Below are 25,999 nucleotides of genomic sequence, written 5' to 3' on the forward strand. Positions count from 1 at the left end.
GCAAGTCTTTGGATGGTATTAATTTTAAAGAAACATTAATGCATGTGTGCTGTGTATTAATTTATTTATGAACCTGTATTAGTACTTTTAATTTCAAGGGATGTCATCATTTTGTACAGTAGAGTAGAGAAGACCACCTTTTAAGAAAGTCACATCACAAATGCTTACATTTAAAGCTCCATGCAGAATTTATTGCAATGTTGGAGATTACGGATTCACTCCTTTAACATCTTTAGTTGTTGCAGTTTTGGAATTTTTATCTTCTGGTCCAACAAGTCCTTGAAATTATTTAGTTTTAGTGTCTTGGATTTTGGTGACAAATGTGTTTCTTTGAACAACTTCTGGCAATCCCTGTTTCGGCTAGGCTTATAGATAGATAGATAGATAGATAGATACTTTATTAATCCCAAGGGGAAATTCACATGGTTCACATGGCTTATGGTTTAGTGTTTAACTTTTTGGCTGCATCCACTCTGAGTTTTGGAACTTTGCCTCTCATTTTTCTAACACATGCACACATATCCTAGTCTGGTTTACACTTTTCTTGTGGTTACATTCCCTTTTGCGATCGGGTGATTTGTGGAGGTTGGTTGAAACTAGTAAAAAGCAGGTAGACTCTTGTCTATGCTGTGGTTCAGCACATCCTCTTTGGACACTTACAACTGGCACAACATTGGTAAGCTATTGTGGCTGGTGTGTCAGCGCTGTAACCTCATTCAGAAGGAGTAGGCATTAACGGTAATTCTGCAGTTTCTAAAAGACTTCATAAAAACATTTCAAGTATTGGTTATCCTTGCGGAGAACTGATTTTTTAAATATGCCAGCCAATGCAGAATACACACCTAGAGTCTCTGAGCTTGTATAGTTCCTCAAAACCCCCAAATACTAACAATGAATTTGGAGTTAACTTTTTTTCAAATGACTCATTTCTTTGAGTGTGTAAATTCTAACTATTGTGTTTATCTTTTTACTTTAGGATTCTGAAAGACTAGGGGAATCAGTTGGCGAAGAATTTGAGGATTACAGAACCAAGCCAAATGAAAATTCTTATTGCTACCAACTACTTCAGGAACTGAATGAACAGAGGAAAAAGGGTATTCTTTGTGATGTTAACATTGTTGTCAGTGGGCAAGTGTTTAGAGCTCACAAAAACATCCTGGTTGCAGGCAGCCGCTTCTTTAAAACACTCTATTGCTTAACAAAAAATGAGAGCTGTGACCAAACCACGATCACCCACTTAGATGTTGCTGCTGTTCAGGGCTTTTCGGTTATCTTAGACTTTCTGTATTCTGGCAATCTTCTTCTCACAAGCCAAAATGCCATTGAGGTGATGTCCGTAGCCAGCTACCTCCAAATGACTGAAGTTGTCCAATCTTGCCGCGCTTTCATTAAGGATGCTTTGAATATCAGTACCAAGTCTGAAGCTCCTGATTCTGTAGTAGTGGATTATAACCGACGGAGAGCAATCAACAAAGATTCAAAAGGATCAGAAAAGAAACCTACCAATTTTTGGGCAACAAGCATACTCTCCAAATTGTCCATCAAAGCAAGCAGCCATGTCAAGGAGGAGCCAAGTGACATAGAAGGATCCCTTAATGAAAATTATCAGCTCAGTAATTCTGGATGGGGATATGACAACTCTTCAGAGTCCACAGAGAATGAACCTCAAGGGCATGGGACAGTATTCGTCTGGAATGAAACGGCCACCCAACAACTGAAGAATATCAAGCAAGAGCCTGGCAGTGGCAGGAGGAAAAATCAGACAACCAGGCGGTTTGTGTATAATATCCCACCAGAACCAGAGGAAGGTTTTGAGGAAGGCATGCTTGTACAACCATCTGCGTCGTACTCCAAAGATGACCTACAGTTCTTTTCAGAGAATGCAGGTGAAGTCCTAGTGTTAAATAAGAAATTATTATTTCATGATTTCCAGGGGAACTAAATGTGATCCTTTTTTTGTCAGCATTTTGATAATTTCAGTTTGTGTGAAAGATACTTTTTTAACTAGGTTTTGCATTCATCAAAGAAAGTCCTGCGTGTGTGTGTGTGGTGTGATAAGTCAACTGTTCCTACGTTTTTGATGGGTTATTTGTTAGGGGATGCTCCGATCATGGTTTTTTACGGCCTATGCCCATCACTGATCATTTGTTTTCTTTACTGTTTTAGTGAAAAACATTTTTTTATGCATAACCAGCCACGCCGAAATTTTATATTCTTTATTGAAGTGTTTTTTAAGTTATTTAAGCTGCCAATAACAGTTGTTACCTGTTCATTTTTATTAACAAACTAAAAATTGTCATAATTACAAGCCACAATTCTAGTAATGTTTATCAAGAAAGCGCAAGGCTAACATGCTTTCACACGTTTACACGCCAACTGGCCACATTTTGCTCTTAAGCTGCCTGTTTACTAAGCAGCGGTGGGCAAATTCCTCTTTATCTGTGTCTTCTAATTAAAATTGTGAGCTGCTGTACTGAACACAAGCTTGTTCACCCTCACCATCTAGATCCAGGCAAGGAGTGTCTGGTTTTATTACAGGAATAAATGCGAATGTATAAACTCCTTCTCCCCTCTCTTTTCTTATACCCAGTTGCTCCTGTCCATGCACAGGGTAAATCCTCTCATTCACTTTTCTCCTGTCTCCACTCCCTCCTAAAGTCTGCCTGTCTGTTCGGCATCAAAATGACAGATTACTTTGCGTAATGGAGCACTACAACTAAATTACTGTAAAGATTTGAAAACAAGGTTCTAGGAAAAAAAAAGAACTGAGATTGGAAAAGTTTAATGATCTCTGTGTTATTTGAGAAGGATATTGGGCAATTTTGATTGGCAGCCGACTGATGGGGGCATCGTTTGTTAATCTGATTAAATCTTTTTATTTAACTGCAGTTTTTGATGCCATATCAAGAGTAAATATTGCTGAAATAGTGCCACTTTCAAAAAGGGCATTATTAGCAATTGTTTTGTGCAATTTGAAAATGTGGATTTCTTTCTTCTAACAGTAGCATACTGTATGTTAGGATTTAATTAGGCCTAGTGGATTTTGCTTTAACAAGTGGAAACGGTGTATATTTATGTCATAAGACCAGGAAATACAGTAAACATGGTTACATAATATAACTTCCATCCATCCATTATCCACCGCTTATCCGAGGTCAGGTCGTGGGGTCAGCAGGCTAAGCAGGGAAGCCCAGACCTCCTCCAGCTCCTCTGGGAGGACCATGATATAACTTGAATTGCATAATCTTACTTTTTTAAGATCTTGGTGCTGCCGCTTGATATTAAAAGGAAACATTTTTCCAGTTTCATGTAAGAAAAAAATTTTGCCATCGGTATCAGTCAAAGCAGAATTTTCTGTAAGTTATTAATATGGAAGATGCCGTTGCTGCCTGCTGCTAACAATATTTAGCTTTGGCTTTACTGCCTGTGGCAGTGCATCATCTGCATTCCAAAGCTGCTGTTTATTGTCATCGAGTAGTTGATTGAAATCTGTAATGCTGCTGGATATCATTTTCATCAATTAAACAAATGCAACTGTTTTTCTATAAATCTACAACACATTTTTGGGCTTCCCAGCTGACTCGATCAGCCAGTGACTAAGTTTCGCTGTAGTGTTTGTGCATTTGTGCTTAATTAAATTTTTATTTGATAATCCTTTGCTTAAAGATCGAGTATTCTAGGATCGTAGCAGCAGCTGGTTGTAATGTACCCTTTCTATCTGGCAGTTAAACCCATCAGATGGTGCTTATCATTTTGCAGGTCACTGAACAGTAAAGTTAAGTCCTCAGTACAGACTGAGGATTCCTAGTAAATGAGGCACATTTTACTGTTGATGATTTCACGGTAGATGTTTTTGCCCCCCCCCTGCATGTGAATTGAATGTGTGGAGGCAGGAGAAATTCGGTAACACTTTACATTAAGTGTCCATAATTACACTGTAACTGCTATGTAATTACCTGTATAAGTACAGTGGCACCAACTACAAAAATGTGGCGTTTAAACGCTTGTTTAAGCAAAACATGTCAAGGTGGTGCCCCTCTAGATTTTGAGAAAAAGTTAACCATTTTGCAAAGGTGTTTTCACCATTTAAAACAGATTTTGAAATATCATCGAAAACCTATGCAGTTATCACTGCAATCCTCCATTACAATTGCTCCGACCATGGAACATCTGCTACATAGTTGTAGTTACATACCCTGATGTTTTTATTACATTTTGAAAGTTCAGATACATTGGAGCTATGCAAGTACACTTGCTTTTGGATCAGTGATAAATTTTTACATTGTATTTATATAGACTAACAATGACAACGGAGTAATTAACTATAGCATTACTTTGTATTACTCAGGAAGTACGGAGTAATAAATCATAGTTACACTGTACTTATACAGGTAACTACATAGTAGTTACAGTGTAATTCTGGACACTTAATGTAAAGTGTTACCAGAAATTCTGATGTGGGATATATGGTGGATGGCATTGATACTTTTCACTTTTGCGGACAAATGCTTACATGAAATTCAGAGTTTCCCACAGTTATGAGGGCAGTCTGGTCAACTGGTTAATAAAAACATTGAACTTTACCATTATTTTTTTAATAATAAGCAACAATTTAAATAAGTTGCATAGTGATAAAGGAATTTTCAATTTCAAAAACTTTTTCTCAGAATAAATGGATTTCCAGTACTGGAATACCACATAACCCTAGTGGAATATTCCTTCAAAGGCACGACCCTTTTCACCAAAACAAATGTTGATTTATGGGGAAACCTAATTGACCAAACCTAAATTTTAATGGAGAAAGGTGACATTTCGTTTATCTCACTGATGGCAGAGACCATAAACAAATCAATGTTTAAAAAAAATCATTTTAATCTAATCCCTACTGCTTTATACAATTATGCAGTTTGCCATCCATAGATTCAAAAGAAATGTCTATTTAAAGATCTTTAACTTTGTATCCAAACCTGCTCTTCCAATTTTATGGTTACTGATCCATGTGGTATTAGTTAATGGTTTTTACCTCTTAGTGTAAGTGGTTTTTAGGAGATAACGTTTGTCTTGGCTTTTCAAATCATAATGAGTTATTCACATCTTGAAATGACAGGAGAGAATGTCAGTTTTGTCTTAGTGCTGTGAGAAATATTGGGGCAGTTGTGACAGTTTAGAAGAAATGAACATGTAGCTTCTGTTCCTGAGCGTTCACACCAGTTATGTCAGACTGAATGAGCCTAAGGTAGCTGCATCTAATCACATAAAGTGTCCACTTTTTGTGCAACTGAATGCCTGATTGTATTATTTTGTTTTACTTCGTGTTTTTCTTTTTGAACTGGCTTAATATATTGTTACATTTGGGATATTAGTGATTTTTATTTCATGTAGAGCTGGTTCCCTAGTCTAAATAGCATTTTTCCATTGTGTACAGTTGTGTGTTTTTAGCCAAACATCCATCATAAAACTAAACCATAATGTAAAGCACACTACAGCACTTCCAAACATTTATATTAAATTTGAGATAAACCTCAGTATTAGATTAGTGGAAATTTTTTTTTTTTTTAAGCAAAATGCACTTTAATCACTTCTAAGAACAGTAGATAACTAATTTGATAAATATTCCTACATTTTCTGTATGTCTTTTTGCCTTCTGAATTTCTTTATCTGGCAGTGCTGGCACATTACATGACTTGTGTCACGTACTTGTGGACACCCTTAGAAGTTAAGGGGTGGGGGGGGGGTACATTAAAGACTGTTTGAGAATCCCACAACTCTTGTGTAAAGAAGGGTTTCCTGGCTTCAAACTACCAAGACCTGTAGTTGAAGCAGAAACCTTCACAGCCTTTAAGATTCACCTGAGTAAGATATTGGGATGGCTTAGCTAAACAAACTACCTTGATGGGCTGAGACGTCTCTTCTCATTTGATATCCCCTCCATAAGAACATACAAGAAATTTGACAGTCTTGACGAGTGCAGTTGTTGATCTTGTCACCTGACGATATCAACTTACACGACTAGAAATCACGGGGGATGAAAGTGACGTGACTTTCCAAAGTACCGCAAGGTTGCCCCCTTTTTTTTTCTGACAGGCGAGTTCTGCTAAAGTTTTGGTCCATTTTAATTTTTTCTACTCTGTTGTCAGTAGGTTAAATACAAAATATGTTTACAAATGTCCAAGACGCCTGCGTTCCCTCATCCTTGTAGCCACATTATATGCATTGTCCTTCTGGCTGAACTCTTGCATGCATACACACAGAGCCCACCCCACTGACTTGAGACAAAATCAAACCTGATTGATTTTTAGCGGGGCGTATTACAGACCCCCGTGACCCTGTGTTCGGATTTAGCGGGTTGGAAAATGGATGGATGGATTACAGAGTGGTTGAACGGTGTTGCAGGGTATGTCATACTACAGGACTGAGGGGTCACGTGAGATCCTTCAATCTGGAGGTCAGGAGAGAGCATTTTTCCATTCTTGCTCCAAAGTTGAAGTATTTTTTTTCCTTTTGGATATTCGAACTGCACCCAATTTTGTTTGTTGCACTGGTTTGAGTCTTGGTCAAGCTGCAGGTATAATTATATAGTGGTGGTACTACTCCCTCTTCCTCAGTTTTTATCTTGTCCTCTGTTGCTTTTAATGCTTGCATATTTTTAATCATTCTAGTATTTAAGTCACCTTGGATGAAGGCATCTGCTAACTAAATACTAATGATACTAAGAGAAGTCTACAACTGAAAATTGCTGGAAAAGCTGTGTAATGTGACAGAGCTTTAAGAAGACATGACCGGGAATCTGCATGACAAAGATTAAGAAGTTGAGATAGCAGACTAATTTGTATGAATCATCCATTAGTGGTGACATCGCTGTCATTAGTGTGTGTTTTTGTTTGTACGTTCCCCCCCCCCCCCCCCCCCCCCCCATGTGTTTTATTTAAATTCAACAGCAGAACTTCATTTATACTTGCATTACAACATTGCATTACATTTCAAAATATTATAATACAATTCTGGTATATCATTCTGCAAGATGGTTTTATTACTTGGCTTCTTTGTATAATTACATGAGCCTCAAAGAGAAATTGGATCCCGATATAAAAGAAGGATGCTGTCTGCACATTTGCTGTCCCTCCTTGCTAGTGCAGAGAAGTCTCTACAAAAACATTTTATTTCTATAGCACATTTTTATACAAACAGTGTAGCTCAGATATCAAAGTAGTAGTTACATGTAGAGAAAAATGAAATTAGATGAGAATAACGCATAAATCATATACAAAAAAATTGTACCCACTTACATAAGATAATTTAAAAAGAATAGGGGGCTTTGTGCTTTGCTCGCCAACAAGCCTGCTCTACATGTCAACCACTTCGTCTCTGCTGCTTGCGTTGTGAAGAGGGGGGCTGAATGCGCCCCAAGAAGATGCGGTCGCACCTCCGAAACCCCCTCTTAAATGGGAAACAAGTAGATTTTTTTTTTAACCTCCTCTTTGCTCGATCAGCTGCTGAATTGCTGTTGCTGCTGCCGTGCTGCATGATCTGCATCTCACATGGTGCTTCGATCATTTAAAAGCCTGTACAGCAGCTGTCTTTTTGTCTCACTGCCTTGTTTCTCTTCTCCACCAGACATCCTCTGCTCCTGTTTGGGGGTCCTGCTCCCGAGGCACGCCCCTATGAAGAGGAAGATTTTCTCTTCTTTTGAAAGACGGAACTGTCCCCTCCGACTACACACTGAGCTCGATTCACTCCTGAAAGAGACTTCTGTTTGTTTGAAGTGTTTGAATAATGTTTCTGTCTGTGAAATCTGTGTATCTGTGCAACTCTGTGACCCAAGCATGACCGCGTACGTGGATTTCAGTTTCACCAAACAACAAATCTTTTAATTCTTGCAGATACGCCTCTTCATTGGGAAATAACACTACTTTTCCCTGATGGCAAAACGAATTAGACAATCTACACATCTCTGACTTAAAGTTTAAATCCAAACAATTATTTCGATTTCTTTTCGCCGTTCCGTTATTTCACCGAGTAGTAATTTCCATTTGTTTGTGTTAATGCGATCTTTATCATTTTTTTTTAAACTTTTGAATTTTCATACTTCCATTCTCTTATCCTGCACTGCATGTTTATCACACCAATGTTTTTGAATTCTTTACGACATGCTACTTTGTCATCTACTCTTTGTCTTTTATTTCCGGCCCTGGGCGTGGTTAAATCTCTTGGCGCACAGTCTCGTCTCGCAGAACGTGAAAGTCTCTCTCTGAGAAAGTCATGTCTTGTCTCTCTTCCCAAGATTTTTTTTTATTATAATGGAGAGAAAATCCATATTTAATGTCTCCAACTCTAAGCCAGAATGGAATATGGGGGTGGACAATCTAGGGTTTCCAGGCCAAAAGTCCACCCAGCATTCTGCCTGACATGAATGTTCTTATGGTTTGAGTTCTTACTCTGATACTTGCCAAGCTTATTTTGTATGTAACAATGCATAATGTACTGCTTTTGTATTTTAGCTCAGTGTTAAGTCAGAGCTTTATTTATCGTGTTGCTTTTTGCCAAAGGTGTCTATTTTGCTTCAAGATGTAAAGTTATTGACTTATAATCTTGTAATTAATGTCTCTATTTGGCCTTGTAATACAGCAAGGCAATTATTTACATTTATTTGCTTGGCAGACGCTTTTATCCAGAGCGACTTACAAAAGAGGTGAACATAACTGAGTGACATTAGGCCAGAGCCTGTTTGTACAACAAGTATAGTAGGACAGGTAACAAAAGTTGATTGCCACAAGTGAAAAGATGGAACAACTAATAAATTTGCAAAGATAGGTTAACAAGCAATAAAACAATTAAACTTTTAATATAATAACAAATCAACCAAGAGTATGAAAGATCACAGAGCAGTGTTATTTCCCCAGTCAATTAGACAGATATACACAGAAAGAGAGGTTTTCAATTGCTTTATAAATACATTGAGGGAGTCTGCAGTACAGAAGGAAGTGGGCAGCTCATTACTGCAACTAGGAACTACAAAGGAAAAGAGTCTGAATTGAGACTTGATACCACATAGAGGTTGCGTCCCCTCACAGTAATGTTCACTGGCAGACCTGAGCAGGCAAGCAGGTGTATAGCACCTCGTCTGTGTCTCCAGATTCTTAGATGCTGACTCACTGACTGCTCTGTAGGTAAGCATCAGGGATTTGAACTTAATGCGTGCTGCTACGGGGAGCTATGTAGTGACCTGAAAGGAGGAGTGACATGTGCCCGTCTCGGCTAATTAAATACGAGATGAGCCGCTGCATTTTGGACCATCTGCAGCAGCTTGATAGCACATGCGTGTACTCCTGCCAGAAATGAGTTGCATTAGTTCAGACGTGGCAAGACCAGAAGTTGTGCTGCATATTTCATCAAGTAAGGTGTGATATCGTGGATGTTGTACAGCGTCAACCTGCATGAATGAAAAGCAGTAGAAATGTGGGCAGAAAAAGAGAACTGCTCATCGATCACCATTTCAAGGGTGCATACTGACTTGGCAGTTGTTAATGACAGTGAGCCAAGCTGTACAGAGATGGGGAGTTGAACAGGCAGACTGGCTGACCGGAATCACAAGAAGCTCTGTTTTTGAGAGGTTGAGCTATAGATGGTGGTCCTTCATCAGGGTTGAGATATCATTAAGACATGCAGAGACTCTAGGTGACACCTTGTTGTCCTTGGGAGGGAAATGAATATATCTCTATCTATCTCTATCTATCTCTCTATCTATGCCTAAAAGTGCAACGATTTTATGTCATGCTTTAAATCGGGCTTATTTTAAAACCTACATATATATGTTTGGTATCATTCTTTTCTGAATTTATCGAACTTTAATGTGATGTTGTTAGATTTTCTGATTCTTTTTCCGTTTTTAAATTATAAACTAAAAAAAATATGAAGAGCTCTCATCCCGTGAGACGAGACTTTGTGCCAACAGATATAACCAGGCCCGGGGCCGGAAATAAAGACAGAGTAAATGTTTAAAGCACCGCGCAAGATGCAGATCATGCAGCGGCAATCCGGCAGCGGATTGAGCGAAGAGGAGGTTAAAAAACACTTGTTTCCCATTGTATCACCATTTAAGAGGGGGTTTCAGAGGAGCAACTGTGTCTCCTTGGGGTGCGTTCAGCCCCCCTCTTCACAACACGAGTGGCAGAGACGCAAAGTGGCTGGCAAGCAAAGCGCTAGCTGAGGGGGTTGGCCAGTGAAGCAAGCAGGTTGAAGCCCCCTAGTAGTGAATAAAGTTTTAGTTTAAACTCTTAACACAAGTAAATCCAACTTTGGTTCCCCGTTTCTAGCTCCATGATTCATCAGATGATCATAAATTCATTTTATTGTACAGTATATTGTAACATAACATTTTCAGACTTGCTTAATCCGGTCAGTGTCTTGGAGTGCTGGCCTCTAACCCAGCAGCCTAAATGCAGCAATGGCGCAACATGTTTAAACTTTGAGTCTGTTGGCACAACCCCAATTTAAACGTATGTAGTGCCAATGCAACAAAGCATCATAGAAACCCTGTTTATTTTGCCAGTGTTACGCCTGGACTTTTCTTACTCTTTGCCACGACCTTATTCCTTTGGAAGCCTGAAGTGTGGAACCTGGTGGAATTAGGGAGAGAATGTTTGCCGCCTTCTCTGAGGGGAACTTATCTAGTACCTTGATTACATTCATGGAGCCCATATTAGTGTGACTGTGCTTGAATTTATAGCTTCTGCCTCTGCCAAATGTTTTAACAAATCAAACATGGGCACTACTTAGCATGAGTGTGCAATGTCAGGAATCACGACACCCATCGAGTGGCTTTGAAAATAAAACACATCAGTGAAGGTTCGAGCGGCTATGGGAGGTTTTTATGTGTGTGTGGACTCCCAAGTATTCAGACACTTTTATTATATTGTAAATTTAATTTTAAACAGGAAAATGTGCCATTTTTGCTCTTCAGCCTACATCCAATAACCCGTCATGACAAAGTGAAAGCATGTCTTCAGGTACGCTTGCAAGAATCTCTCATTCTTAGAAGTATTCAGACCCTTTGCTGTAAGATTCCAAATTGTGCTTGGGTACCTCCTGTTTGCTTTAATTCCCCTTGAGATGCATCAAGAAGTTGATTGGTACCCACCCCTGGCAAACTAACTTGATTGGATGTTTTTTTTTTTTGTTTTTTTTTCCTTGTGTATAGAAGGTCCCATGAATCCTATTGCAGGTAGTTCGAGGAATTCTCTGTAGACCCCCACAATCAAGTTGTGGTAGATTTAGCATTCATTTGATAAAGTTGTTGTAAGTAACCATTTTCCTGCAAGGAAACCAAACGCGCCCTTGTTTCACCGCAGCCTATGAATTGTTTTGTTTATTTGTTATTTTGAATCTACTAATCTAATCTCTTTTGGATCAGTAGTAAACAGTTAAAGTTAATGTTAAGTTCTTGTCTTTATTTTTTAGTAACCTTTAATGGTTTTGTCCTTACAGAGTTAGCAAACCAGATCCAGTACAGCTTGTTGCAAGAAACACAACCTAGGGAACCATGGGAAAATGGTGAGAAATTTCAACATTTATTATGTTGATAGAAAACTTGTACTTCTTGGAGCGAGAATACTAATTCAAGAAGCTTTGATAAACCACACTTCATTTAGCTAAATTTATTGAACAATTTTTCCAGTTTCCTCTCACAAGGATATATAGGTAAAAAACATCCGGTGCAACTAGAAGTTCTTGTAGCTGTGCCTTCTTCTTGAGAATGGTCTTGAAAGAGTCCAATTTCCCCCATAACCCCCCCTTTTATTCCTCTATTACTATTGCCACAGCAGTAGTGGGTATTCATGGCCTGGGTCTTAACCATGGTTGCTCATTCTTTATGGAACATGAATGTATCCAGTAAGCTTTGTTGGCTTTTCTCAAATTTCCTCTTGCATCAGCCATGTCCAGTATGAGTGGGGTGACGATTAGCAGCCCCTGGTTGATTCCACCTTAATAACAGTTGCTCTAATTTCTTGTGTATCTGTTAAATAAGGGGCAGTGCATCAATGTAATCAATTGAAAGGTGGCACCGTTACCCTGCTGGTGGTGCTCATTTGATTCTATAGTCTGGATCTGTTTTTTTCTTAGAATTTTATATTTTTAGTGCTCTTGTTGTCCTCTGGAGACTCCAGTTCTCCTCCATAAACCTGACTGAAGCAATCTGATCATTTAGTGAAAAGTGCACTCGTATTATGTGTGCCTTACGGTGGAGTTGCTAGAATTTGAAGGTTCGGTTTAGAGACAAGTCTTTGCTTCCTGGAGCACTGAATTATTATATATGGAGCCACTCTTTGGAGGCTCTTTGATTGTGTTGCTGCAACAAATTACTGAAGCTTTTAAAATATTATTCACACTTGTATCTCTGCAAATTGGATTATAAAAGTTCATAATGTTTGAGCTTGTATGCTTTAAAAAAAAAAAAAAAATTGAGAGGCCCACTGAATCAACAAGTTTATTAAAAAATGTCGCCTCTTAGTTACGGGATGCCTTCTGGACCCGCTGGAAGTAGTAATGAAGGAGAGAATATTGACAAATCCTCTCTATGATGCGTTTTAGCAAACAGTTTATTGAACAGAGTCCCAAATCGAAAGGAAAGGGTCTGCCGTATGTACTAAAGAATGACAATTAGCAGTTACTTTTGTTAATTTCAACTTATTTGATGGAATGTTGTGGTTCATTTTTAAATAGTGGAAGGGTAATCTAATACTTTTGGCAGTTAGTAGGTTTTGAATTTCCCATACAAAAACCGGTAGAACTGCTTCTGCCACACTACACAGCCAGTGCACCGATGTGCTGGATTGATGATGATAAGAACATTCAGTCTGAGCCTTTCTGTTAGAACTGCGTCTGATGAGAAGACGCAAAGATAAAGAAAAATGTACACATCGCTCAGGCTGCTGCTGTGTTAACTGTGAAGAATCTTTAAAAAGACAAAACTTTTTTTTATATTTAGTTTCCAACACCATGGCATTATCTGTCACTATAATTGTGCACACTTACCTGTGTACTACTTATGTGGTATTTCTGACTGAAAATGAGTACTTCACCTTTTTCAGTTTACTCCTTTATTTAAAACTTTGTGGGCTGTAGTGACTTGTCACCTAAAAGTTTGTGGGTTTCTGTACTTTTATTTCTCTTTATTCCAGTGGCATGGCACCTCCATGGTATTCTAATGACACCCTCCACTCACAGCCACCAAAAAACACGTATAGTAGTACAGGGGTCACCAACTCCAGTCCTGGAGGACCACCGTTTGCAGGTTTTCATTCTAACGCTTTTCTTAACAAGTGACTTGTTTTTGCTGCTAATTAACTTCTTTTGAAATAATTTGAATTGACTTGCTCCTGAAGACTCAGACCCCTTGTTTCTTTTTCCTTAATTATCAGCCAAACAATAATGAGATGCAAAATGAGCCAAAACTACTGGTGTCCATCATACAGTATCTGAAAATAAAGAAAGATGAAGGTCTCAGGAATGTTGATCTGCTCAGGTCCCCTAAACATTTTAACAGAGCTCTGAGAAAATGAACAATTTAGGAAATGTCTGCTAATGCACCACGAGAGCAGCAACAAGCCACGGAATTAAAGAACGAGTTTAATCAACAATAAGACTCTGCGCCTAATTAAGCAGCTGGTTGGAATGAAATTGGTTGGAGTTTGAGGCCCAGGCTTAGGTGGTCTTCTGTTGGAAGAAATTCAGAGGAACGATGATGAAATTCAGGGAAACAAATCTTCACAGAGCAAGTCAATTAAAATTAATTCACAAGAAGTTAATTAGCAGCACAAACGGGGCACTCATTTAAAAAAAAAAAAAAAGGGTTAAAATGAAAACCTGCAGCCACGGTGGTCCTCCAGGACTGGAGCTGGTGATCCCTGCAGTAGTAGGCATTTGAAAATGAACAAAATATTCAGTCAGCAATGTCCATGTCATTTTAGAAATTTCACAATATTTAATGAACATCTTCAGCATCAGATTTGGTGTCCTGTCTGTAGAATTGTTGTGAAATTAATAACCTATTTCAAGAAAAGAGAGCCCCAGTTAGCTGCAGCATGTTTTCTACTCCTTATCAAGGCAGCAGAGATTCAAAACTACCCAGTTAAAAGGCCACAAGGCAGAAAAACAAAAGGTTAAATAAATAAGGATCAAAATATTTAAAAATAAGTGATATGTTTACATAAACAAATGAGAGTAAACTAATCCTAATCAATTATATAACCGTTTAATTCCAACTTGCTGCATTAATCACATTCAGTCTCCTTTCTCATTCATAGAAGAGACTACATCTTAAAACAAAGCCCGCTTTTCGCTCACTCACTGTTTTCGTTTTTTTTTTTTTATTTTCTTAGTATTCTTGTGTAAGTAACTTCTGCCAGCAGTCTGCATTGCGATATGCATACTAACATTTGAAAGGCGGGTAAGCTTGACTGAGAGCTTTTGATACAAGATATCCTCACAGAGCATGTCATTGTAGCGCTGCCCACACTCTATTATTAGTGGTGCTTTGTCTTGCCGTGAAGTGCATTATTGGGTTTTGCTTAAAAGGAAATTTTGCAAGATGAACATTCAAAGAGCCCTAAACATGCTGTGCAGTGTCAGTACTGGAAATAAAATAGTCATTTCACTAATTGACCTGAAAAAGCTGCCAACAAAGAAACGTAAAATGTGACAATAATTTATACTGTTAATGAGAAATAAAATGCATAGAACCAAAGTAGCAAGAGCAGACAGAAATGTTTGAAAGCTCAGCTGTAATGCAAAGAGGAAGTGGATGTACAGTGGACTCTGATGCCTTCACTCTGCACACTTTTTATTGTGTTAGATAAACTTTATTAATGCCAAGGGGAAATTGACATGCATAACAGCAACAGAAACGTAAACAAAGATAGTCTCACAGCACAAATAATACAGCTAATCAATCAATCAATCAATAAGTAAATATTTATTGTGCAGAAATTTCAAAATGAACTTGGAGTACATGTGAAGCAGTGGTTCCCAACCTTTTTTTGGCCATGCCCCACCTAGGCCTCTCTAAGATCATGATGGCCCCCCACTGTAAATTATATACCTTTTTATTACCTATTCAAAAAGTGAACTCCTACTCACATGGAGGAAGCCCATAATGTCATTCATTTGGTCTAAACAAGCTTCCAAAGAACGTGGAAACAAAAGAGGGAAAGAAGAGTTGAAGTACTGGCAAAGAAATCACTAAGAAATTGTTAAAAAAAAAAAATATATAGAATATGAAGTAATATGAAAATACAGCAAATACAGTTTTGAGAACATATAATAAGAGATGATATTCATAAATATAAAAACTTTAATGACAGCTTTTTCTGTAATATTTTGATCATTTTATAATAATAATTCATTACATTTATATAGTGCTTTTCTCAGTACTCAAAGCGCTATCCACACAGGGAGAAACCGGGAAGCGAACCCACCATCTTCCATATTTTTGTTGTATTGCAAAATTTTATAATCATTGTTGCAATTCATATTATTTCAATTTTAAAAATGATTTCTAAGTAGAAAAACCCCAAGCCGGTTGTAAATTCATAAATTAAAGGGTTCTTCACCATCCCTTCTATGTTTATATAAATATATAAATGTCTCTGTAAAAAAAATTTTTTTTTCTATCATTTTTAACAGTGAATTTCCATTTTTTCATTTTATAAATAAACGTACCTAAATTCTCGATTTGTCCCCCTAAAAAATCAAATTGCCCCTCAGTGGGGCGTGCACCCCATGTTGGGAATCCCCGGTCTCGAGGAAGCATTGAATTATCTGATAGCAGTGGGCATAAAAGACCTCGGTGCTTCTTAGCATATAAATTAGATAAACTTTATTAATCCCATGGTGACATTCAAATGCATACAGCAGCAAAAACATAAAAAACAAGAATACAGACTCGCAGGACAGATAATACAGCCAATCAATCTAAATAAATAAATAACTTTAATGAATACATCTGAAGGAAGCATTGAATTGCCTGATAGCACCCCTGGAGGTGCTTCTTGGCATACAATTGTGGAATGTGCCTGTGGCTAACTGTTCACCAAGAGCGCCTTGGGATTTTTTTCATGATGGCATCATATTTTGCCACCATCGTCTTTTCCACAGCAGCTTCCATTGTGTCCTTGGTTTGTCTTGTGTTGGCGCAGGCTTTTCTCGTAAGTTTGTTTAGACATTGTGCTTCTCTTAATCTTATGTTCTACGCTTCAGTCACCTGGGGAAGCAACAGCACACTTGAACTGGTAGAACATTCTCAGCAGCTTGCTGCATACATCAAAATTAGCCGCTTTTGTTCATCAATCTAAACTTGGTAACCCATAATTTCAAAGTGAAATTGTTTCCTAAAAATCAAGATGAAATCTCTACTGTATATAAGTATTCACTGTTCAGGCGGAGTGGTGGCCTTGAGGCTAAGGATCAAAGTGACATCTGGCAGGTTGCCTGTTTGAATCCCCATTACTTCCAAAAGAGATCTTACTCTGCTGGGCGCTTGAGCCTTAACCCCAGTGGCGCAATACAATGTCTGACACTGCGCTCTGAACCCAAGGGGTTAGTGAAAACTAACAAATTCTTAAAACAAGAAATTGTATAAGGCGACAAAAAAAAAAAAAAACATACTTTATAAAAAAAAAAAAAAAATAATAATCTTAATTCAGTACTTTGTAGAAGCTCCTTTGGTAGCCATTCTAGTTTTGAGTCTTCTTGCATAAGCCTATTCAAACCCTTACCTGTGAGACTCTAAATTCTGCTCGGGTGTCTTCTGTTTGCTTTGGTTCACCTTGACATGTGTTGAGAACTTGATTGGAGTCCACCTCTGCCAAATTAAATTGACTGGACATCATTTTGATAGGCACATGTGCACCATGTGAGGTCCCAAATTTGATACTGCATGTCGGAACAAAAAACCATGAACTACAAAGATCTCTGTGTACACCTCTGCAATTAAATTGTGATGAGGTACAGGTTGGAGCAAAGGGATCAGACAATTTCTAAAGCTTTGAGTATTCCCAGGAGCAGAGTGACCTCGGTAATAGTGAAATGGAAGAAGTTCTGAATCACCAGGACTCTTCCTATAGTGGTCTGTCCAGCCAATTGGAGTAATCAGGCAAGAAGGGCCTTAGTCAGGGAGGTGACCAAGAACCCAGTGGTCACTCTAATAGAGCATCAGCAGTCCTCCACTGAGATGAGAGAACTTGTGCATGGTTAGACTTTCAGGATGATGAGACTCCAGCATTGTCTTGGCTGTATGCTTCGTCATTAAGTGTCCCTGAGTGGCCCAGCCAAAGCCCAAACATTAACCCCATAGTGACATGTGTGGGGAGACCTGAAGATAACAGTTTACAGATGTGTCCTATGCAATTTAATAGGGCTTAAGAGAATCTGCTAGAAAAAAATGGGATAAGCGGCCCAAATCTAGATGTGCAAAGCTTGTAGAGACTTACCAAGAAGTGTCAGAGCTGGAAGTACTGCCAAAGGGGCTTCTGTAAAGTACTGAATTAAGGGTCTGAATGCTTCTAGAAACAAGAGATTTCACTTTTTGGCTTTTAATATATTTGCAGACTTTTCTGAAAACCTGTTTTTACTTTGGCATACTGAATTATTGAATGTAGATTGATGAGCAAAAATGTCAAATTTTGTCCTTTAAAATCAACCACACAAAGTGTGCATCCAGTGAAGGCATCGCAGTACTTTCTGAAGGCACCGTATGTATTTACGACATATACCCTTTATATATAGTCCTGCGTTATGTTTGAAAGGAGTCATTGAAGTTCAAATCACTCATCTAGACAGCACTTCAGAGCAAAATTCCTGGGAGAAATTCCATGTTTGGCCAATACTTGTTAGCAGCTAAACATAAATGAGAGCTGATGGATTCATCTGGAAATGTATGTCTTTTAGATTTTGTTCAAGAGTATGTTGAACAAGGAGACTGTTTAAAAATTGTACTACCAATCTATCTTGACATTACGGCATACTGGAAATTGTTAGAAGTTCTTTTAAATAAAACCCTGAAGAACAGCACTTATGAAAAGCTGTTAAACCATGTGGTTGCTTTTGAATATGGAGAACAAAGCATCTAAATGTGATTTGGTGTGCGTGTTTGTGTTTTTTAAATTTCTTTTCCTTGAGGCCACCATTATTGTGTAGTTCCTGTTTTAGTCTTTTAATCGGTTTATCACATGACAACATTAACAGCAGTGTTGTGTGAAGGTTAGATAAGGCAACAAATGTCTATGCAGAATAGCTTATTGTGTGTGTGTGTATGTGTTGCAAAGTGTAAGCCGTTTTTGATACTGTTTTCACTGTTGTACAAGAAATATTTCGGTTCATAAGAGGTATTTGCTTTTTAGAGTTCAGATTTTCATAGTACGTAGGAATGCCCTGTTAGAATAATGATCTGATTCCACGAGTTTTGTAAACCATACAGTTAAAAAATCAAATTAAATTGCTTGCTTAGCATTGTATCCTTGTACACAAAATATACGAGACCCCAAATAGAAGTGAAAAGCGTTTTTAACAAGCTGTGAAACATTTGCTGTTAAGCTGCAGTGCATACTATAAATTTGAAATTACTTTCAGATCTCAAAAATGGATTAGATTGATTGATTTCCCCTTGGGCACAAATAAAATATTAAAAGTTTTACAGAAAATATTTCCTATCCATCTTGGTTTGCTGATTTGCATGGTGGTAGCAGCTGGTGGCCAGTCATGAATCCGTGATCTCTGGGTTTTAGTGACCCACAGACGCAGTCTATTAGGAGACTTCTAGCCTTGGCCAAGCTTTCCATCTGTCTCACTCAGCCCACACTGCTGAATAAGTCATTGGCCGAAAGTCCTCAGTGTTCGTATATCAGAACTCAGTTTTGTTTTAATTCTTTCCTTTTTTAGATAGATAGATAAATGGATACTTTATTAATCCCCAAGGGGAAATTCACATACTTCAGCAGCAGCATACTGATAAAAACAATATTAATTAAAGAGTGATAAAAACGTAGTGCAAAAAAAAAAAAGCAAGGTGGAGAGTGCAAGGCAGGTATAACAGACAACAACCTTGTATTGTGTTAACGAGTCATAGTGTGGGTGAGGAACGATACTGTTTAGTGGATGCAGTGGATTCTCCATAATTGATAGGAGCCTGCTCAGTGCCCGACACTCTGCCACAGAAGTCAAACTGTCCAGCTTTGTGCCTACAATAGAGCCTGCCTTCCTCACCAGTTTGTCCAGGCGTGAGGTGTCCCTCTTCTTTATGCTGCCTCCCCAGCACACCACTGCGTAGAAGAGGGCGCTTGCCACAACCGTCTGATAGAACATCTGCAGCACTGTCTTCTCTTGCACAGAGTATCAGTTTTGGCAGTACAGTCCAATTTATCATCCAGCTGCACTCCCAGGTATTTATAGATCTCTACCCACTGCACACAGTCACCTCTGATGATCACGGGGTCCATGAAGGGCCTGATCCTCCTAAAATCCACCACCAGCTCCTTGGTTTTGCTGGTGTTCAGTTGTAGGTGGTTTGAGTCACACCATTTAACAAAAGTCCTTGATTAGGTTCCTATACTCCTCCTCCTGCCCACTCCTGATGCAGCCCACGAAAGCAGTGTCATCAGCAATCTTTGCATGTGTCAGGACTCCGAGTTGTATTGGAAGTCTGATGTATATAGGCTGAACAGGACCTGAGAAAGCACAGTCCCCTGCGGCGCTCCTGTGCTGCTGACCACAATGTCAGACCTGCAGTTCCCGAGACGCATATACTGAGGTCTGTCTGTAAGACAGTCCATGATCCATGCCACCAGGTATGAATGTACTCCCATCTCTGTCAGCTTGTCCCTAAGGAGCAGAGGTTGGATGGTGTTGAAGGCGCTAGAGAAGTCCAGAAACATAATTCTTACAGCACCACTGCCTCTGTCCAAGTGGGAGAGGGATCGGTGTAGCATATAGATGATGGCATCCTCCACTCCCATCTTCTACTTTTACTTAAGACTTCATACTTTTACTGCTACTTCCAGGGGGTCCACAATGTGTCCCATAACTGAGCTTGTCTTTTTAATTAGCTTGAAGTGATGTTACCAGCCAGCACACTTCACTGGCCATCACAGTGTTGAAGATGTGAAGGATGTCACTTCCCACGTTAAAGGAACGTAGTCCCCTTGCTCTATTTCTTCTGTAGTGTGTCTGTGTTACAAGACCAGTCCAAGCTGGCATTGATTTGGACCCCCAAGTACTTGTAGGAGTGGATCACCTCAACATCCACTCCATGAATAGTGACTGGACATGGAGGTTGTTTGGTGCAATGCAAGTCAACAAGCAGTTCCTTAGTTTTGCTGATGTTACGTTGCAGACGATTTCTTTGTAATACAAGAAACAAGGTTCTCCACCTGACTCCTCTACTCTTTCTCATCCACCTTATCAATACTCCCCATAAGTGCAGAATCATCTGAGAATTTATGCAAGTGACCATGACCTGCTGTTATATTTATAGTCTGAGGTGTACAGATTGTAGATTAACGGAGACTGGACTCCGGATCGCAAACTGTGGTCAGCCCAGCTGTCCATTAGCCAGGACACCACAGACTAGTCCACCTACATATTTCTGAGCTAGGGTGGCTGGGTGGTATTGAAGGCACTGGAGAAATCAAAAAGCATACTCCTCACAATGGTGCCGGCTTTGTACAGACGAGAATCAGATGCAGATCAGGTAGATAATTGCATCCTCCAATCCAGTCTTTGTTTGATAGGCAGGCTCCAGTGGGTCGAGGTGGTCTACCACAAGAGAAGTTGTATAGCCCAGGACCAGCCTCTCAGATGTCTTCATGATGTGAGTCATAAGTGCCACTGGTCTATAAGCCATTAGGTGATGAGGCGACTGTCTTCTTTGGAACAGGAACAATGCAGGACTATTTTCCACATCAACAGCACTTTCTGGAGCCTTCAGGACAGAATTAATATGTGAAAGGGGACACCACAAAGATGGTCGGCACAGGCCTTAGGAATGCTAGGACTGACACACGTGTGGGTGAATCAGATTGTAATCACATCTGCCCAGTTTTGCCACAGGTTTTACACTTGAAGGCATCTTTAACATTTGAATAAAGCAAGTCCAGCTTGTTGTATCCATGAGTAGAACATAACACATCATCTCCTGCTTGACGTCACCAGGTATTATAACTGCAGGGTCAAAATGATTCATCATTAGAGTGTTGGGAACTGAGTGAATATCTGTTGCTGATCTTTATTGGTACAGGAAGGAACATAAAGATTAATCAGAATGATGTAATTTACCCCCCTATGCAATTAACATGGGTTACAAATCCTTACAAAGGGATTAAGGTAATATGCACCCTTTTTACACCATTGTTCATTCACATTGATATCTAGTCCTTTCCTGCCTTTTTTTACGCTTCATCTGATTGCTGTCTGGCTTTAAAATAACATATGGAATAAAAGCACAACACAATCTTCAACACAATCCAACCTCTGCTCCTTAGGGACAAGCTGACAGAGATGGGATTAGATTCATACCTAGTGGCATGGATCGTGGACTATCTTAAAGACAGACCTCAGTATGTGCGTCTTGGGAACTGCACGTCTGACATTGTGGTCAGCAACACAGGAGCGCCACAGGGGACTGTACTTTCTCCGGTCCTGTTCAGCCTATATACATCGGACTTCCAATACAACTCGGAGTCCTGCCATGTGCAAAAGTTCTCTGATGACACTGCTATCGTGGGCTGCATCAGGAGTGGGCAGGAGGAGGAGTATAGGGACCTAATCAATGACTTTGTTAAATGGTGCGACTCAAACCACCTACACCTGAACACCAGCAAAACCAAGGAGTTGGTGGTGGATTTTAGGAGGCCCAGACCCCTCATAGACCCAGTGATCATCAGAGGTGACTGTGTGCAGATGGTGCAGACCTATAAATATCTGGGAGTGCAGCTGGATGATAAATTAGACTGGACTGCCAATACTGATGCGCTGTGCAAGAAAGGACAAAGCCGGTTATACTTCCTTAGAAGGCTGGCTTCCTTCAACATCTGCAATAAGATGCTGCAGATGTTCTATCAAACAGTTGTGGCGAGCGCCCTCTTCTACGCAGTGGTGTGCTGGGGAGGCAGCATTAAGAGGAAAGATGCCTCACGCCTGGACAAACTGGTGAGGAAGGCAGGCTCTATTGTTGGCATGTAGCTGGACAGTTTAACATCTGTGGCAGAGCGAAGGGCGCTCAGCAGGCTCCTATCAATTATGGAGAATCCACTGCATCCACTAAATAATGTCATCTCCAGACAGAAGAGCAGCTTCAGCGACAGACTGCGGTCACTGTCCTGCTCCACAGACAGATTGAGGAGATCGTTTCTCCCCCAAACTATGCGACTCTTTAATTCCACCCGGGGGGGTAAACGTTAATATTTAACATTATACATAGTTATTGTCTGTTTTTTCACCTGTATTATTATCATTCTTTAATTTAATATTATTTATTGTATCAGTATGCTGCTGCTGAAGAATGTGAATTTCCCATTGGGATTAATAAAGTATCTATCTATCTATCTATCTATCTATCTATCTATCTATCTATCTATCTATCTATCTATCTATCTATCTATCTATCTATCTATCTATCTATCAATCAGCCAGTTCTCTGCAATGTACAAAATACTATGGTATTTGAAAGTGCTGTGACTCTCCATGAGTGGTGACTGTTCATCCATCTTGTTCAAGACCTATCTGAACAGTCCTCATGTTGAGGCAGGACAGTTGTGAATGCTTTCCACCTTACTTTTAATTCTCATTCTGGCTCTTCGACTGTTCTATCTTTAGATGAGTTGCTCCTCTGATAAGGCATAATGGCTCCTTAAGCACTAGTGATCACAGTGCTACCAGCTGGCATGGCACTTTACGTTCCCTGGGGTCTCTTACATTATCAGGTGTTGCAGACATAATGTGGCCTTCAGATTCTCTCTGCTTCCACAGTGACTTCTCCTAAGTTCACAGCTTGTTCAGAAGGCAGTTATGACGAGGCAACACACATGATAGGCTGCAGTCATTGCAAATCATCAATTTAAAATCCATTCATAAATTTCTATTAACAAGCCAGATTTAATTTTAATATTGTTTTAAAAAAAATTATCTAAAGGTAGTAAATAAATAGATCCAGAATGCAGAGCTTTTATAAAAGTCTGCCACCAGCATGGTGCCCAGGAGCTAGGCATTGGTAAGGGTGGAAGACACCACATGGTGAAATGTTAATGGTGGATTAAAGTCCAACTGTAGGGACATTTTAGTTTCCCTGGAAAATAATAACTGCTACCTCTTGTGTTACTCCTGTGTAGAATTTGTTGAATTATAGTGTTTGCTGATTAAGAACGTTTTTTTTTTTTTTTTTTAATGACTGTATTTGGTTTATGTAATTTTGTTTTCTTTTACAGCTATTACAGAACCTCGTCAGGCTGGAAGAAATACTTTTACAGGTCAGTAATAAGCCATATTTATTATTAAAATAAGCCTTGTATGGGTAGGGGCCCTCTCTGGAGTTACTTTTGGTCAGTTGGTGGTTGGAGGTACCTTATTTCCCCCACAATGCACTCCTACCCAGTCCTTGTTTCGAAGTTATGGACTGGACCTGATGATGTCAGAAATAGGCTCCTCATATTGAAGACTGAAGTGGCTAATGCAGTGCACTACCTTTGACTCTACTGCAGTTTTACTACATACAGTGCATCCGGAAAGTATTCATAGCACATCACTTTTTCCACATTTTGTTACTTTACACCCTTATTCCAAAATGGATTGAATTCATTTTTTTCCTCAGAATTCTACACACAACACCCCATAATGACAACGTGAAAAAAGTTTACTTGAGGTTTTTGCAAATTTATTAAAAATAAAAAAATTGAGAAAGCACATGTCCATAAGTATTCACAGCCTTTGCCATGAAGCTCCAAATTGAGCTCAGGTGCATCCTGTTTCCCCTGATCATCCATGAGATGTTTCTGCAGCTTCATTGGAGTCCACCTGTGGTAAATTCAGTTGACTGGACATGATTTGGAAAGGCACACACCTGTCTATATAAGGTCCCACAGTTGACAGTTCACGTCAGAGCACAAACCAAGCATGAAGTCAAAGGAATTATCTGTAGACCTCCGAGACAGGATTGTCTCGAGGCACATATCTGGGGAAGGTTACAGAAAAATTTCTGCTGCTTTGAAGGTCCTAATGAGCACAGTGGCCTCCATCATCCGTAAGTGGAAGAAATTTGAAACCACCAGGACTCTTCCTAGAGCTGGCCGACCATCTAAACTGAGCGATCGGGGGAGAAGGGCCTTAGTCAGGTAGGTGACCAAGAACCCAATGGTCACTCTGTCAGAGCTCCAGAGGTCCTCTGTGGAGAGAGGAGAACCTTCCAGAAGGACAACTATCTCTGCAGCAATCCACCAATCAGGCCTGTATGGTAGAGTGGCCAGACGGAAGCCACTCCTTAGTAAAAGGGACATGGCAGCCCGCCTGGAGTTTGCCAAAAGGCACCTGAAGGACTCTCAGACCATGAGAGAGAAAATTCTCTGGTCTGTTGAGACAAAGATTGAACTGTTTGGTGTGAATGCCAGGCGTCACGTTTGGAGGAAACCTGGCACCATCCCTACAGTGAAGCATGGTGGTGGCAGCATCATGCTGTGGGGATGTTTTTCAGCGGCAGGAACTGGGAGACTAGTCAGGATAAAGGGAAAGATGACTGCAGCAATGTACAGAGATATCCTGGATGAAAACCTGCTCCAGAGCGCTCTTGACCTCAGACGGTTTATCTTTCAGCAGGACAACGACCCTAAGCACACAGCCAAGATATCAAAGGAGTGGCTTCAGGACAACTCTGTGAATGTCCTTGAGTGGCCCAGCCAGAGCCCAGACTTGAATCCGATTGAACATCTCTGGAGAGATCTTAAAATGGCTGTGCACCGACGCTTCCCATCCAACCTGATGGAGCTTGAGAGGTGCTGCAAAGAGGAATGGGCCAAACTGGCCAAGGATAGGTGTGCCAAGCTTGTGGCATCATATTCAACAAGACTTGAGGCTGTAATTGCTGCCAGAGGTGCATCGACAAAGTATTGAGCAAAGGCTGTGAATACTTATGGACATGGGATTTCTCAGTTTTTTTATTTTTAATAAATTTGCAAAAACCTCAAGTAAACTTTTTTCACGTTGTCATTATGGGGTGTTGTGTGCAGAATTCTGAGGAAAAAAATGAATTTAATCCATTTTGGAATAAGGCTGTAACATAACAAAAGGTGGAAAAAGTGATGCGCTGTGAATACTTTCTGGATGCACTGTATGCACTTGGTTTACATTTTGCTCATTATTTGTTATTTATTTAAATAAAACCTAGCCTTTTGTGAATAGCAGTTCCTATACACAACAACACCATCTCTTCCACAACACTAGTCAACTAATGTCTGTGAAATTGTCCCATAACTCACATGCTCTAAATCGGAGGGTCAAGAGAAATGTACAAAAGGTCACTCACCTCCCTTCTAAAGCTTCCACTGAAACAGCACTATTTATTATGGTGAAGTGTATGAGAGTTACCAGAAACGTTTACGGGGTTCATCTACTCCTGCCCTTAAATATTAACACACGCATATACACACACAGACACACACGCACACCAAGATCCTATCCAGACAAATTCTCGCGTGGAGCCAGTAGCCGGTCCATCTAGGATTCTCTACATAGGGAATCGGTATCAGCAGCACTCACAAGCAGGTGGGTATTGTTGCCACTCTCAGATTTGGTTATATGCCTCTTACCAACCAACCAACCAACCAATGTCTGACTTTAACTGCAGTTGTTCTAATTATTTGATAAGCAACCTCAATAAGAACTAAAGTTTATTTTTTCTTCATGAGTTTTTATAAAAGATTATTGAGCTACAAGATGTAGCACCCCACTGTCTTCCTTACTTAAT

At 39.6% G+C, this 25,999-nt stretch overlaps 1 protein-coding gene across 2 annotated transcripts in view; it reads left to right on the plus strand.

Moving 5' to 3' along the window:
- zbtb10 (zinc finger and BTB domain containing 10) overlaps window positions 1–25,999 on the plus strand; it is a 79,920-nt gene that overhangs the window by 39,447 nt on the left and 14,474 nt on the right. The window contains exons 2-4 of one of the 2 annotated variants that reach the window (XM_028817583.2): window positions 977–1,886; window positions 11,485–11,550; window positions 23,472–23,513. In XM_028817583.2, coding sequence (XP_028673416.2) covers window positions 977–1,886; window positions 11,485–11,550; window positions 23,472–23,513 — 1,018 coding nt within the window. The remainder of the gene's footprint in view (window positions 1–976; window positions 1,887–11,484; window positions 11,551–23,471; window positions 23,514–25,999) is intronic. The other variant, XM_028817585.2, reaches the window with a different exon arrangement.

This window comes from Erpetoichthys calabaricus, chromosome 13, assembly GCF_900747795.2.
Source record: "Erpetoichthys calabaricus chromosome 13, fErpCal1.3, whole genome shotgun sequence".
NCBI lineage: Eukaryota > Metazoa > Chordata > Cladistia > Polypteriformes > Polypteridae > Erpetoichthys > Erpetoichthys calabaricus.